At 37.5% G+C, this 13826-nt stretch overlaps 1 protein-coding gene and 1 long non-coding RNA gene across 4 annotated transcripts in view; one reads left to right on the forward strand and one right to left on the reverse strand.

Annotated features, from left to right (window-relative positions):
- The window catches only part of NWD2 (NACHT and WD repeat domain containing 2), a 51087-nt gene that overhangs the window by 27957 nt on the left and 9304 nt on the right, over positions 1-13826 (forward strand). For all 3 annotated transcript variants that reach the window (XM_021533148.2, XM_021533150.2, XM_021533149.2), the window contains one exon: positions 13192-13395. In XM_021533148.2, the coding sequence (XP_021388823.1) occupies positions 13192-13395 (204 nt within the window). The remainder of the gene's footprint in view (positions 1-13191; positions 13396-13826) is intronic.
- The window catches only part of LOC144246216 (uncharacterized), a 46877-nt gene that overhangs the window by 20479 nt on the left and 12572 nt on the right, over positions 1-13826 (reverse strand). The gene's annotated exons all lie outside the window — the stretch shown is intronic.

Here is a 13826-nt window from a genome sequence, read left to right on the forward strand (position 1 = left end):
TGAAATTGAGTTGTTGAATTAGTACAGTGAATAAATTGGAAGTCCCAAGCTTTTCTTCAAATATGAAACAACATACTCAAAATTAACACATAATCATAATCACAATGAGGGGACAGTTCTGGAAAAAATGCAAAATTAATTTCCTGTGAACACTGATTTGGGAATGTATAGTTCTTCTCTTAACTACTGCCTGACCTCTATTAATACTTGATTCAGGTAAGGGAGAGGGAAGTTGTTTGGACATTGGTTAGGCTGGGGTTATTTGTTTGTTATGGTTTTTGTTTGGTTTTTTTTTCCTGCTGTTTAAAATCAGCGCCTATTATATTATAATTTAAATCATTTAAATACTCATAGCTTTAGTGTAGGTAAATACATACCATGCTATTTTTGATCTACAGAATAATTTATAAAGACTCATTTATGAGGGAAAAATAGTTTTCATACAAATTTTATGCAGATATCTTGTCTTTGGAATCTACATGGGAAGACTGAAATGCAGTATATTTATTAAATTGTGAACTGCTTATACTCTACATTGCACAACAATACCAAGGAAAGAATGGATTTAGTGCATCACTGGAATCTTTACATTTACCTGCATCTTGCAAATTATAACACATAGGTGTTCTTCACTGCTATCCTTGCATGACTATGTCCTGAAAGATTGCAAAGTGAAAAAGAGAAATGGAAATTAAATGTCAGTCTGTTACCTGTAAAGGTTGGCTCAGTTAATGCCTGGGATTGTACAAACCTTAAAGGTTATCTCCAAGTATCATTTAAAACATCTGGGCCAAAGAATATTAAAAATATTCTTAACCTACTCTGAACAGCAACTGGAATTTACATTAGCCCTCTCAAATTACCAGCAGCTTGCTCTTAATCTGAACCTATTAATGGTATCCATAACCAGTTCTCTTCCTTGTCTGCTGATGGACAACAGATGACCACTTAGAGATATGAGAACCACCAAACATTTTGAATTGGGTGTCACTTTGTCCTCAATAGTTGTCACATTTAAATAAATGTAACCGGAGCTCTTGCATCATGCCTTGTGTATTCACTGGTCTGCTGAGGTACCCACAGAGTATTTCTGGAGCTCCTCTTTCCACACACCTACTGGGAATGTATAAAAGCTCTTGTCTGCACTTTCAGTCCAGGGCAAGGGCAGGAGGAAGCCACTGACGGGCCTGAATTCAGGCGCAACACATGAATCCCTTCCTGAACAGTTCCTAGGGAAGCATAACATTCTTTCAGCTTCCACAGACCTAAAGATCCTAGCAATATAAATTTGGAATTCCAGTAGGATTTTGAAAGAATATTAGCAATTTACAATATTTGATGTGTCCTTTAATCACACTGAAATTGAAGAGGAAGTATGGTATGAAATTATGGAGTGGAATGTTTCTACTGTTTGTGTCTTTGTGTTCTTCAGTATAATGCATGCTTTAATTGTTCCATGAAGTATATTGCTGCAGTCTCTCTGCTTAGTACAAATGGTTGGTAATTAATTTTGAGTGCATTCCAGCTCAGAGAAAATTCCAAACTACATTACTCCTGCTCTGCTGGATCCCCTCAACTCCAGTTTCAGTTCTGGTGTTACTTTAAGGTTTATTCCTAATGTGAAAACTAAATACACACAGGGGTCTGGAATGCCTGAGTTATATTTTGCTTTTTCTTTCCTGGGAAAATCACCACATGCTTTAAATTAGGGAGGCAAAAGTAAGTCAAATGTGTCTATACTAAAACATCCAGTTCAGGGGGAACGCTAACTACCCAGTGCTTTTGGGGAATTCAACAGAAGTTATCAGTGCTTGGGCATTTCATATTTAATTTTCCCCAGGGACGCAGCTCTATTTATTTTTATATATTTGTTTTTAAGAGGATGAAGAGAAATACATGGAGCCAGACATAGCAGAACAGTCCACATCTTCCAGTAAAGTAAATTCCAAGAAAGAAATACCAAATTATTACTTTTCTTCTCATTCTGCATCTGATTTAAAAGCTATCCAAATAAAAACTCCTTCTAATATGAGTGGATTTGGGGTCATATCAGGAATGGCTCCATAGGACTTCTTGGCATTGATCTGGAGTAATATCTGATTAATATCTGCCGATATTAATCCTGTTTTAGATGGACTTGCCCAAGAGGAAAGATTCTTCTGTCAATATCAAAGCAGAGCTTTGTATATTTTGAAACCCTTCAAAACAGACAAAGTGATCAATTTTAAAGACAAAATATGCAATATTCCCCCCAGAAAACTTTGGTCTTCTTTCACAGCCTCCAGACTAAAAGGCAAAGGATGTCTATCCTTTTCCCTGTAGTTTGGCTCTGAACAACACATTTACACGGAAAGTGAAATCAAGCAAAGGGGATATTACATGATTAAGCTATTGTGCGTGAATTCCTTCATCTGCTTTAGGGATGGGAATATATTTTCCTGTGAATCATCTCTGATTCTCTAGATCTTAAATACTTGCCTGTTTCTTATACTTAGCCCATTGGAAACAGGTACAGGATTGATCAGACAGCTTTTCCATGTAATACAGAAACTGCATGGGTTTTTATGTAGTCTAAAAATAACTCGCATTTCCAGTCAGAAGACTGTACTTATTTTCTGCTAAGCCACTGTACTTCTTTTTCTTGACATAAATACAATTTCTAGTGCTGCGTTCCAGAAAGGTTAAGTGTTATATTTAATATGAATGACCATATTAACGAGAATAAGATTAACATGAAGTCATATTTCCATCATTCTATGTAATGTGTAGAGGAAGAAATAGGCTGCATGAGATTTATGCAATTTATTTTCTCATAACCCTCAAGAACTTTACCAAACCATCTTCTGAGGTAGTACTGTAATCAGTTAAATGTAATGGTCTGTCCTGCAAATGAATCTGTAGGTCAAAAATCCATCATTAGTTTTCTGCAAAAATGAGAGAGATGGAGGGGATTCTAAACCTTGCAATGCTATTTCTGTGTAAAGAAACTGCATAATTTACAATATTTGGCAGGCAGCTGCTAAGTTCAAAGAGAGATATTAATAGTGCTGCTAGCACCTAGCATAAATGCCTTCCCTTTTCTCATATATGGACATCCAGTTCTGAAATTCTTTGGTTCTCCAACAACAGACTCAGAAAATACAAAAAAATAACTAGTTCACTTTTCAGTCTGATTAGTGTTAAATCCAGCTAGCAGTAGCAGTCTTTTTTTTTCTTTCTTTTTTATTTATTTATTTTTTTAATAATCAGCTTGTATAATTTCACAGGATCCCTCTTTCTTCAAGGTAAGACGCAAAGAAAAATACTAAGTAAAATAAGAAAAAGTATCAGTATTCTTCATAATGATACTGTTATGCATCCTTAACTTATTGCCTCTACTCTCTTAAAATATTCACATTCAGTGCAAGGTGCTTTTTTGGAGCTTGTGTCCTGTTAAAATGCAGTGTAATAAGCTTCTTTCATAACTGGAGAACCTCAGAGTAACTTTTCATTTTATTCCGCCTTGAAAAAATGAAGCATAGAACATTTGTGTAGAAAACTAAGGAGACTGAAATTATTGTGAGTAAATTACATATTCTTTTCTTGTTAGCTCTTTTGCATATTATAGAAATTTCTTTAATGCTTGAAACTGTTTTAAAACACTTTAGTATGCCAGTGCTACTGATGGCTGGAAACACAGTTCATCACCTGGCCACGTGCTTTGGCAGACTGTATCCTCTGCCTCTCAGTCAAACGATTGCATGGCACAGGTAAGACAGTGTTTTCATTCAGCTGAGTGGCATATATATATTTTTTGCTGTGTTTTTTTCATTTCCATGGACATCTGCTGCAGAATTTTTTAAACTTTTGGCTAATGATCTGACCTGTTACCTGCAGCCAGTACTTAACATTCAGTGTTTGTATGTTTACCATTAATTGGAAATCAAATACTATGTAAAAATTAGTGCTAGAAAAGTCATGAAGATATACCAATAGAAAGGCACTATTTCATTTTTAGCTTGATCTAAGCTCTTTGCCTCACCATTTAACACATAAATACCATCCCAAAATGGGAATGCAGAAACTAAGCTGCCTTTCTGATAAATTAAAGAAAGAGCATATTTCACAGAAAATAAAGATACGGTCTCTTCTTGCATACAAAGTATACCAAAGAGGGTGGTAAGAATGCAGAGGAGTGCCAGCTTTTGACCCCAGGGTTTGGTGTCCAGAAACCAGTGCCCTGTCCTCCCATCCTCCCAGCTGACCACACTGATAGGCTCAGAGTATCTTCCTCCTTCCTGACTCCACGATACCTGGGTATCATGGCCTGGGTACTCAGGAAGGCACATTAAGCAGCAGTGGTAGGAGAAGCTTTTCGCCGTTAGCCACTCTTCACCTGTGAGATGCAAGACAGGGTTTCAAATCACAATTCTTTCTGACTTGGATGAGTGTTGTGATTATTTTACAAAGCAGGGAAGGTTACACCACCATGCTTTCCTCTAAAAGACAATATTGATCTCCTCGCTGTTTCCAACAAAGGTGCATTCCTCATTCTCTGTAAGAAGGGCAGTGATTTCCACAGAGAAGGTTATTGACTTCAGTCTAGGCTGTGTGCTACAGTCTTTTAGTAAACCTAACCCGTTTGATTTATTTTTCTACGCAGTTCCACTCTTGTCAAGAGTTGCAGGACCTGTCAGAGAATTGACAGAAATCTGGACTGCAGTAGGAATTACCTGCAAGGTCCTGAGCTTTATGTGAAAGGAAAGATACACACACCTGTCAAGAAATCTCCCATGCAATTTCAAAAGTAGAGCAAAATGAGAATAACACATTTGTTTGAAGGAGAATCAGAGTAAGTGAACACCTCACATCTTTAGGCAGAGGTAGGCAAAATCTCCAGTTCTTCCTCTATGCTGTCTTTATTCGCTGACCTCTTCCCTAATTATAACCTTTCTGACTGATTTTCTCCCCTGCATCTGTGCTCAGGCTGATCAAAGACCCAGCAATAATAAGCAATGAAGGAAAAGGCAACAAAATGAACTAATTTTATATTGCATGATCCTGCAGAAGACAAGGAGATTATGGAGGAAGACCATTGATACTTTCTCAGCCAGGAGAGAGTTCTGATGAAGCAAACTATATCAAGGAAGTAGGCCATGAATTTCTTCTGAGGAAGCATGTTCACTCTGTATGATAGACTGGTAGCTCCTATATACTATGTCCTGAGAAATTACTCATCCTTATTTCATCTCTACCACTAGGGAAAAGCTTTGAGATTTAAAAATACCACACTGTGGATGAAGTTCAGAGTTGATGGAATTGTCTCATTTATGGTCAGGTTTTGCTGCTGTCTTTAATTTTCTGAAAGACAGGTCAAGCATCAAGAAACTTCACCATCATTTTCTTCTTTTCTACACGTTTTATGTCAGGGACTGTACTCAAAGCAAAACACTTCAGCACTTGCACCTCATCCTTCCAGTCCCAACTGCAGTCAGTTTTCTTACAAGTAGTTCAAGAGTCCTTTTTGTTTTTCATGAAACTGAAACCAAGACCTCTCTCGAGTTTCTGAAACTCATGTAGTCCCCCCAGGGCACTCCTGCAGCACCTCCAGGGAAAAAGGGAAGACAGAAATTAGGGCATGGTTCTATGAAACAACATACTGCAATATTTCTCAAGCCAGGGAACATAAATATATGTCTGGGCAGGTGGAAAAACAATTCTCAGTACATTTGTGTGCCTTTATTATGCCTTCAGTTTCCTATTCGCTTCAGCAACTTCAATTAAAAATTGTATTTCTTGTGTTTTCTACAGTCAGCTGAAGTTCTAAATTAACTCTGTTTATTCACAGTTTCAACCTATAGAGAAAAAGCAAATGAAAATGTTTGATACTGCCTATGGTATTATTTTTCCCTGAAAAACTAAAAAGGACAAACAGTGTAAAATAACAGTTCCAACAATGCTGATACATAAATACACATCCTTTGCATATCAAAATAGAAATACTCAAAATAAAAGGCTTATTTTGCAATCATTATCCTCATTTCATGGATAGGCAGTCTGAGTCAGTGGCAAAACTATCAGCAACTTACAAGTTTCCATACTGAGATGTAGTAAAAGTAGAAAGAAGATTTAAGAGATCTGCAGCAGCTTTAATGTCCTGTCTGATAAGCTCTACTGCCTTACAGCTCTTGGCAGAGAAAAAAAATGTTTCTCTAAAAGACACTTTGACCTGTACATCCCAGAATATTGTAAAATGCAGGCAAACCCAGTGGGAAGAAATGATAATGTCCAACTCCAGTTCAGAAGGCTGAATGATTTCTTTATTATAACTATACTATAATACACTAATATACCATATAAAGGAAGATACTCAAACTACATACCTACATGTTCTAACTGCCATATCTAACTAACTCACAGCTGGTGCCCCTGTTCACGAGAGTCCAGACACAGGTGGATCTGATTGGCCATCAGGCTGGGCAATCACCCCAGGTAAAAATCTCCAAACACATTCCACATAGGAAAACAAGGAGCAGAAATATAAATTGTTTTCTCTTTCTGTCCTCTGTGCTGCTCTATGAAAAAATCCTGATAGAGAAAGAAATATGCTTGCCATACCAGAAAGCACGGGTTTTTTCATATTTTTAATTTCTAGTGGTAGCATTTTTGGGAGACTTAATACCAGTGCAACATAACTTTTCTCCTTTGATAGGCAAGAAAAGCCATCAAATGTATTTATTTATTTTAAGGACATTGTCCCTGTGTTTCTATCATGAGGTCTTTACACTGTATCTCATTGCAGCTAGAAGTACAATACAAAGGAGTAGAGGCAGTTATTTTAAGGACATCTCCTGGGCATCAGCTACTCCAGCTTCCTAAAACTTGGCTTAGTTTAAGCATAGTATTACAGCTTTCTTCACCTTGGTTTCAGTTTCTGGTACAACAGCTTGGAGTTTGCCCTAACAAGCAATTATTATGTATATTCCATTGAGATACATTGAAGTAAGTATACTTTTCTGACTTTAGATCTGATGATTCACTGTTGTTCAGCTATTAGTATTTCTGCTTTGCATTTGAATTAAGTTTGCTATTATTCCCTTAAGTTATAAAAAAAAAGAAAATAAAACATTCTTTTTTGATTGTTTTTTGTTAGAAAATTCTTGGTTTCAAGGACTGGCAAGCTAGGACCCAGCTAATCCTGTTATTTTAATTTTCTTTTTTTTCCCCAAAAATATGTCTGGCTGGACCTGCACATTTTATATCACATAAGTGATTTCTACAGGATACTGTTAGAACAGAGTTATCATATACTTGCAAGAAACCAGAAAAAGCTGTAGTTGTACCAAATTTCTTAGGATGGGATGTTAAATGACCCTTAAAACTGGTATCCTGACCATTGTTTCAGATTTTCAAGATGTGGTTTACTGTATATTTGGTTATATCAGTTAAGCCCACATTTCTGCAGACAAGGAGGGTAAACACGCTGACATGTTACAATTCTTTGTGTCTTCCTTAACTTGAATGGCTTCCTAGGGAGGTTTGCTCGTGCAAATGTGCTGTCTTACCACCTCCAAATTCAATATGAAAGACAAGACATAGAATGCAGCCAGCATGCATGTAAAAAGTAAGATTTGAAAACAATGGAGCATTTCTTGTAGTGATGCTGAAGTGATTCTGTCTCCATACATACAAATACAGCAACTGAAAGAAATTGAAGGGTATTGGAATCTGATTACAGTAAGTATGATTTTTAGAAAAAATATTTGGATTAAATCTGAGGTCTTTTAAGCCTGGTGCTAAATATAAATGCCAATATTTCACTTACTTTTTTTCTTTGTGTGTCTCTTTTGTCTAAAGAAGTATTGATCCACTACATAGTAGCATACATTTTATCAACTAACACATGTGTGAACATCCCAGTAAGTAGTAGAGAAAAAAAAATTTACTCGTCTGAGAAAAAATGGCTATTTGACTGAAAGGTATTGCTTTAAGGACAAAAAAAGATTTTATTTCATAAGAAAGATTTTACTACAAAAGGGAGGAAGCCTAGAAGCAAAGGCTGAGGGTGCAGGGAGTTAGGTCTCTAACCCCAAGATAAACAGAAGACAATGCATAGTAAGTGACCATAGGGGAGAGAGGAATCTAGAAGACTTCATAGCCCTTGTCAGCCATTCAAACTGTGGAAAGATAACATTCATGTTTCTGTTGCAGTTAATATTTAGTTGCTTATACAATGCTGTGAGATTGCTTGCACAGAAAGGAGCTGCAGTAGCAGGGCCTTTGACGTGTGACTGTGCCCCATCATTCACGCTCTGAGGCCTGATGAGTGGGGCTTACACTGGTGACCACAGACTTACCCTTCTTCCCCTTCAGGGGAGGTTTTGAAACTGGGCTTCTGTGCCATGAGTGTGCTTTGTTATTTCGTGCTTTGCTTCAGGTAGTTGCCCACAAGCTACACTACACAAAGATTTCTTTGCAAGGCCTCCTGCTGAGGCATGGCATGGTCCAGACTGCAATCCACAGCTCTCCTGGAAATGGTAGAAGGACACCTCTGGGACATCAGTAAGACCAGCCTTTCCCAACCCCTAACAACAGGTGAACTTAATATCCCACAGTGTTTTAAAAGCACGTAAATCCCTCTAGTTTTCAGCCCACAGTGTGAAACATTGAGCACCTGTTCAATAATGTGAGATACTCATTCTCCTAATGGAGCTGTTCTACTTTGAGTAAGTGATCTTAGTCTAAGCTTATATTAATTTTGCTCTTAAGTTGGCAAGTACCTGAAACCACTCCATAAGACATTACAAATCTGACTTCTCAAATGGCTTTTTTTGCAGATGTCAATATATAATTTCATAAAAAAATACTAATTAAACCAATCAGTAATTAATATAATTTGCTGTTATTTGACAGCTGTTTTTTATTAAAATTACCACCAAATACCTTAGCTAGAATTAAATATATATAAGATTTCAGCTTTTTCTGCTTTAAGATAATGTATGGCACCAGAATTAATGAATATTTTAGTGATGATGTCTGAACTAATCATACAACATGCCATGTGAATCCCTCATATCTCAAAAATCAAATCTAAAACTTCTTTTGTCCTCCTTTTGGTCATTATTGTGACTGCGCCTATAATTTTAATATCTTTCCACACCAAGAATATTAGAATGAAAAATACTTCCTATTGTACAGACATTCGTTTTTTAACCTTCATTTAATAGAGATTTCAGCCTCAGGCTCCACAAAGCATTCCTGATGGAAACGACAATGGATGCGGCTCTGAGCAGCCTTGTCTGTTGGAAGGTGTCCCTGCCCAAGGTTGGGGACTTGGAAGTAGATCATCTTTGAGGTCCTCCCAGCCTAACCCATTCTGTGATTCTGTGAAAGCTAACAAGGCCACTGCTGAGGTTGCTCTGTGTTAATTCTGTAAACGTTCATTAGGCACAAATGGTTGCTGAGGCTTTTATATGTTTGTCAGCCTACTTGTCTTAGGCACCTTCAATCTAATGAGTTTTTAATTTGTTGTTTTACTGTTAGAGGAAAATGACTCATCAGGTGGGAGATCTTGGTTCACAAGCCTGCATATAAAACTGTCCATTGATAGTGAACACATTACTGTTCCCTTTAAAAATAATTCTTAATAATAATAATAATAATAATAATAATAATAATAATAATAATAATAATAAATGTTGTTATCACAGATTTAAGTTTTGGGTTCTTATTGTTGAATACTATAATATATTTCAAAAAGATCTGAAGTAGTGGTAATCTTTGTTTACAGACTAAGTATGAAACAACATGAAGATGTGAGAAATTGTGTTTGCTTTCAATCCTGTTCATTTTTTGTTTGTCTTTATTTTTCTAAGAAGGAATTTGCATTTACTAGAATGTATAGGGAAATGGAGATGGGGCAGATATTTCCAGAGGCTGCTGCAAGCCTCTGACACAGAGGCAGTTCAGGCACTGAAGCTCCTGAAGGAAAAGTGCAGTTCAGAGCTTCTCATTGAGGCCTCTAAGGTCTAAGTGGTTTTGTGGTACCCTAATAGATAGGAATTTAACCAGAATGACACCAAAAGACTGAAGGGAAGGAGGTACTTCCAGGCCTCCCTTTTAACATGGGAAGATGTAGTTTTCACACCCTGTGCCTGCAAATGCACTCATCCTAAGGCTGTCATGCAGCCTTGGAAACAAATAGTGGATTATAATTCAAACAAATACATACAGTCTGTTTATACCCCTTAGTAATTTTTTTAATCTACTAGTGCCACTGCTAATAGAAAACATGGAGTGCATCTAGAGGAAGATGCATTTGGGTGAAGAGCTGCTCCCCAGGAGCCTGGTGTGTTTATGTGGCGTAACCCAGCATTTGAGCATTAGTTTCTCAGTAGAAAACAGCTGCTACTCAGAGTGCCTCCTGCTCCCAGCCTGGGCTGTCATACCACAGTCCTTCAGAAAACTGGTGGTAGTCACTTTTGTACTCTCCAGTAAAACAAAGAGTTTCGTTTCATGCCTCCATTAAAGAGCCAGTAAAACTGGGCTGTAGGTTGAGGCTAGTCTGAAGTTACCAGAAAGCTCAGGAGTGACTCCATTAAGAGTTTTCTAGCTCATAAAATTTTCTACCAGAATATTATTGAAATTATTACACTGAGTCAGGTATTAACACCAGAACCTCAGGTAACTTCTGTTAGGGTTCTAACAGGAACACAGCTGCAGTGCAGTGCCTGGGATGACCCTTCTCTAAATTATACACCTGCTCAGCAGTGTATTTAGGGTTTGCTGGATCATGTCAAAGTTCTTTTGTATTGTGTTTTGCTCAAGTAGTCAGGAGGATAATCCCTAATACAAAATTATTTACATAATGTCTTTTGAAATGACAGATGAGATGTATAAAAAAGGTCTTGTCTTTTCATTTTCAAGTAAAACTAGTTATTATTCAGCTATAGTACAGTGAAGAGAGAACAGCATAACCTGTACCAGAGAAGCAGAAAAGTACATAGAATAATTCCAAAACAAATTTAGTTGATTAAATGCAGTACATTAAAATCAGACATAATAATGTTGACATTTTAGTATTGTTAATGAAGGGCCCAGTTATTGATCTTTGCTGAGGGAACTGTCTATTGAATCCACTGGACTTACATTCGGAAAAAGTGGAGCCTAATGAATTCTAAGTAATAATTTCTGTACAAGGTAAAAGCTCCTCTGAGAGAAATTTATGAAATTTCTATGTCAACCTGAATGTGAAGAAGCTTTCCAATTCAGCATGATATAAGTTATTAACCTCACTTGAATGAAGAAGGAAAATAATGCTGTATTTTGTTTAACCTCTGCAGCTTCAGAATTCCGAAATTACAGGGCTCTATGAATAGATCAGAACAGTAAAAGCTTCAAAATTTTCCCCAGCTATCTCATTATGTGAAGCAATGTAGCCTTCTCTGAGGGGAGCTACTAGCTGGAATGATCACAAATCAAAAATGAATTTAGATTATAGAGATACTGGATCATTTTATTTAATTAATTATACAATTCCAGTTGCTGAACACATTCATTCCATTCTCATGACTGCTTGATGTGTGCCCTGAATGGAGCTATGGTGGGATCTGAATGGCCAGCCAGGCAAACACAACTTTCCCCTGAAGCCTCTCTATTGGAGAAGCTTCTTGAAGGACTTGGATGCTGTGACTTGTCAGAAACTGTATCACAATTCCAACATTCCTTGGCTTCTCCTGAGCAGTGGGCAGACACTGACTTGTTCCTGACCACCAGCTCTTTGTCGGTGCTCCTCTGTGGAGGGTTCCAGCTGCTTGCCATCAGAGCCAGCATGGTAGTTCATGGGTTCTCCCTAGTCTGCTCCAGGCAAAACCCAGCCAGGTTAGTTTACAATGTCAGGCGTGGTCTGGGCTAGCTGGCTTTCCCTGGAAGGATAAGGAAGTGTTGGTGCACTGCTCTGGGGCTGCAGCATCTGGCATGGTGAGCCACTGGAGTGCTGTGTGCCAGCATAGCTGGGTTCAGCAAAGTGTCCCACTGCTTCCTGCTTTTATAATCAGTGAAGCAGGCTTCATCACCATCAGCTACTGATTTTCAGGATGTTCTTCTGCTGGAAGAGTTTAAAACACTTCTAATTATGATGAGTGGTTTAAAAATAATGAATATTTAGATATTATTTACAAACATGCTCATTTACATTTTTAGGGCACTACTATATTTGCATTAGCATTACTTTACTAAGAGATCTTTCTGATTCAAATCAAGATTCTGTTACTATTGGTTCCTCTCCAGATTAAGTACCCCTCATTAACACAAGATCTTTGCTGAATACATTTAAAATGAAGAAAGAATTTTTAAAAATCACATTTTAAATTAAGTAAGAATTCTCACTGACTTCTGTGGACTAAGTATTTAATGCAGAATTGATCTGATGGTCACAAATTTGAAAAAATTGCAAAAAAATGCTGTAATTTCCTCTAACACTATTTTCTATGAAGTTGTAGGACATTACAATCATATTTTTACAAAATATTGACAGATGGTAAACTACGAAAATATTTTTTTAAAAGAGTGTATTTAGAGCACCACAACCAGTATTTTAACCCTCATTTTTTTTAAGGGAAATGTCTCCTGTGCCACAGTTTAAGAACTGACTTCCACAAACCTTTACTTTTATGCAGAGGTACTAAAATTTGGTTTGATCAATTTCTACTCAATAGTTGCTTCTTCCTTGCCCCACTGTTCATTCAGTGGACAGCTACTGGGGCAAAGACAAGAAGAATAGAAGCAAAGCAGATTGTGATTTTGCAACACTGATCCTTGCTGGCATAAGCCACAATGTCAATTTGCTTTTGCATGTGAGGATAATCTCAACCTGTGACTAACAGAACTCAATAATACATGAGTCAATGTTGTGCTAAGTATATATGGTATTTTTTTAATTATTTCTTTTGAATTCCTTTGTATTTTTACTACTAGTTAGTACTATGAGAGACAGTACATCTACTTGAAATTTTCTAAGTCATCATGGTAAAATACAGCTTAATATGGTACCCTTAATAGTGATTCCTGTCACACATTATCTGTTTCCCTTCCTAGTAATTTCAAAGTCATTACACTACTACCAGACTTACTTTTGGGAAATTCAGATCCCAAGGATGCTTTTTGCATAATGGAAAAGAAAAATTTAATCCCTACATTTCTGTAACTACATAGGGTCTATTGGGAGAGAAGTATGGGAACATCCGAATACCAGGCGAAGTTGAGTCAGCAGAATTTGAAATGATCCTGGATGCTGCTGTAGAGGCCAAGCTAGAGACAAGGATTTTAGAAGAGTGGTACTGCAGGGATGAGAACGCAGTGCCGCCAGCATATTACCTCAGACCAAAATCAGAAATGCTGAAGAACTGCCAGAATACGGTAAGTCATAGTCACCTGCTCACAAAATTTTTCACTATCCGTTACAGTGGCAGGCAGTCCCCAAGGCCAGGCACTTGCTGTTGTCTTTGAATTAGGTTCTACAGCCCTGTCCACACCTGAACAACTGCTGCTGTGGTGCTCCTGTCCTGTGCATGGAGAAGGAGCAGCTGCAAAACACCAAGGAACACAACTCCTGCATATCCTCCTCTGATAGCTAGAGCAAGTGAACTTGGGGCAACTGTGAGCTGTTATGGCTAGTGGGACAGTTGTACAGATTTCCCTTCCCTGATGTTGTAACATGGAGAACTCTTCTTTTTACTGTGCATTTGCTAAATTTTGATGAACAGGACTTGCAAAGGAAATAGATGTTTTCCCTTCTATCCCAATAGAAGAAAATTCTAACAGTCAAACAAGTGCTTTACACTGTCCTG

Source organism: Lonchura striata, chromosome 4 (genome assembly GCF_046129695.1).
Source record: "Lonchura striata isolate bLonStr1 chromosome 4, bLonStr1.mat, whole genome shotgun sequence".
Lineage (NCBI taxonomy): Eukaryota > Metazoa > Chordata > Aves > Passeriformes > Estrildidae > Lonchura > Lonchura striata.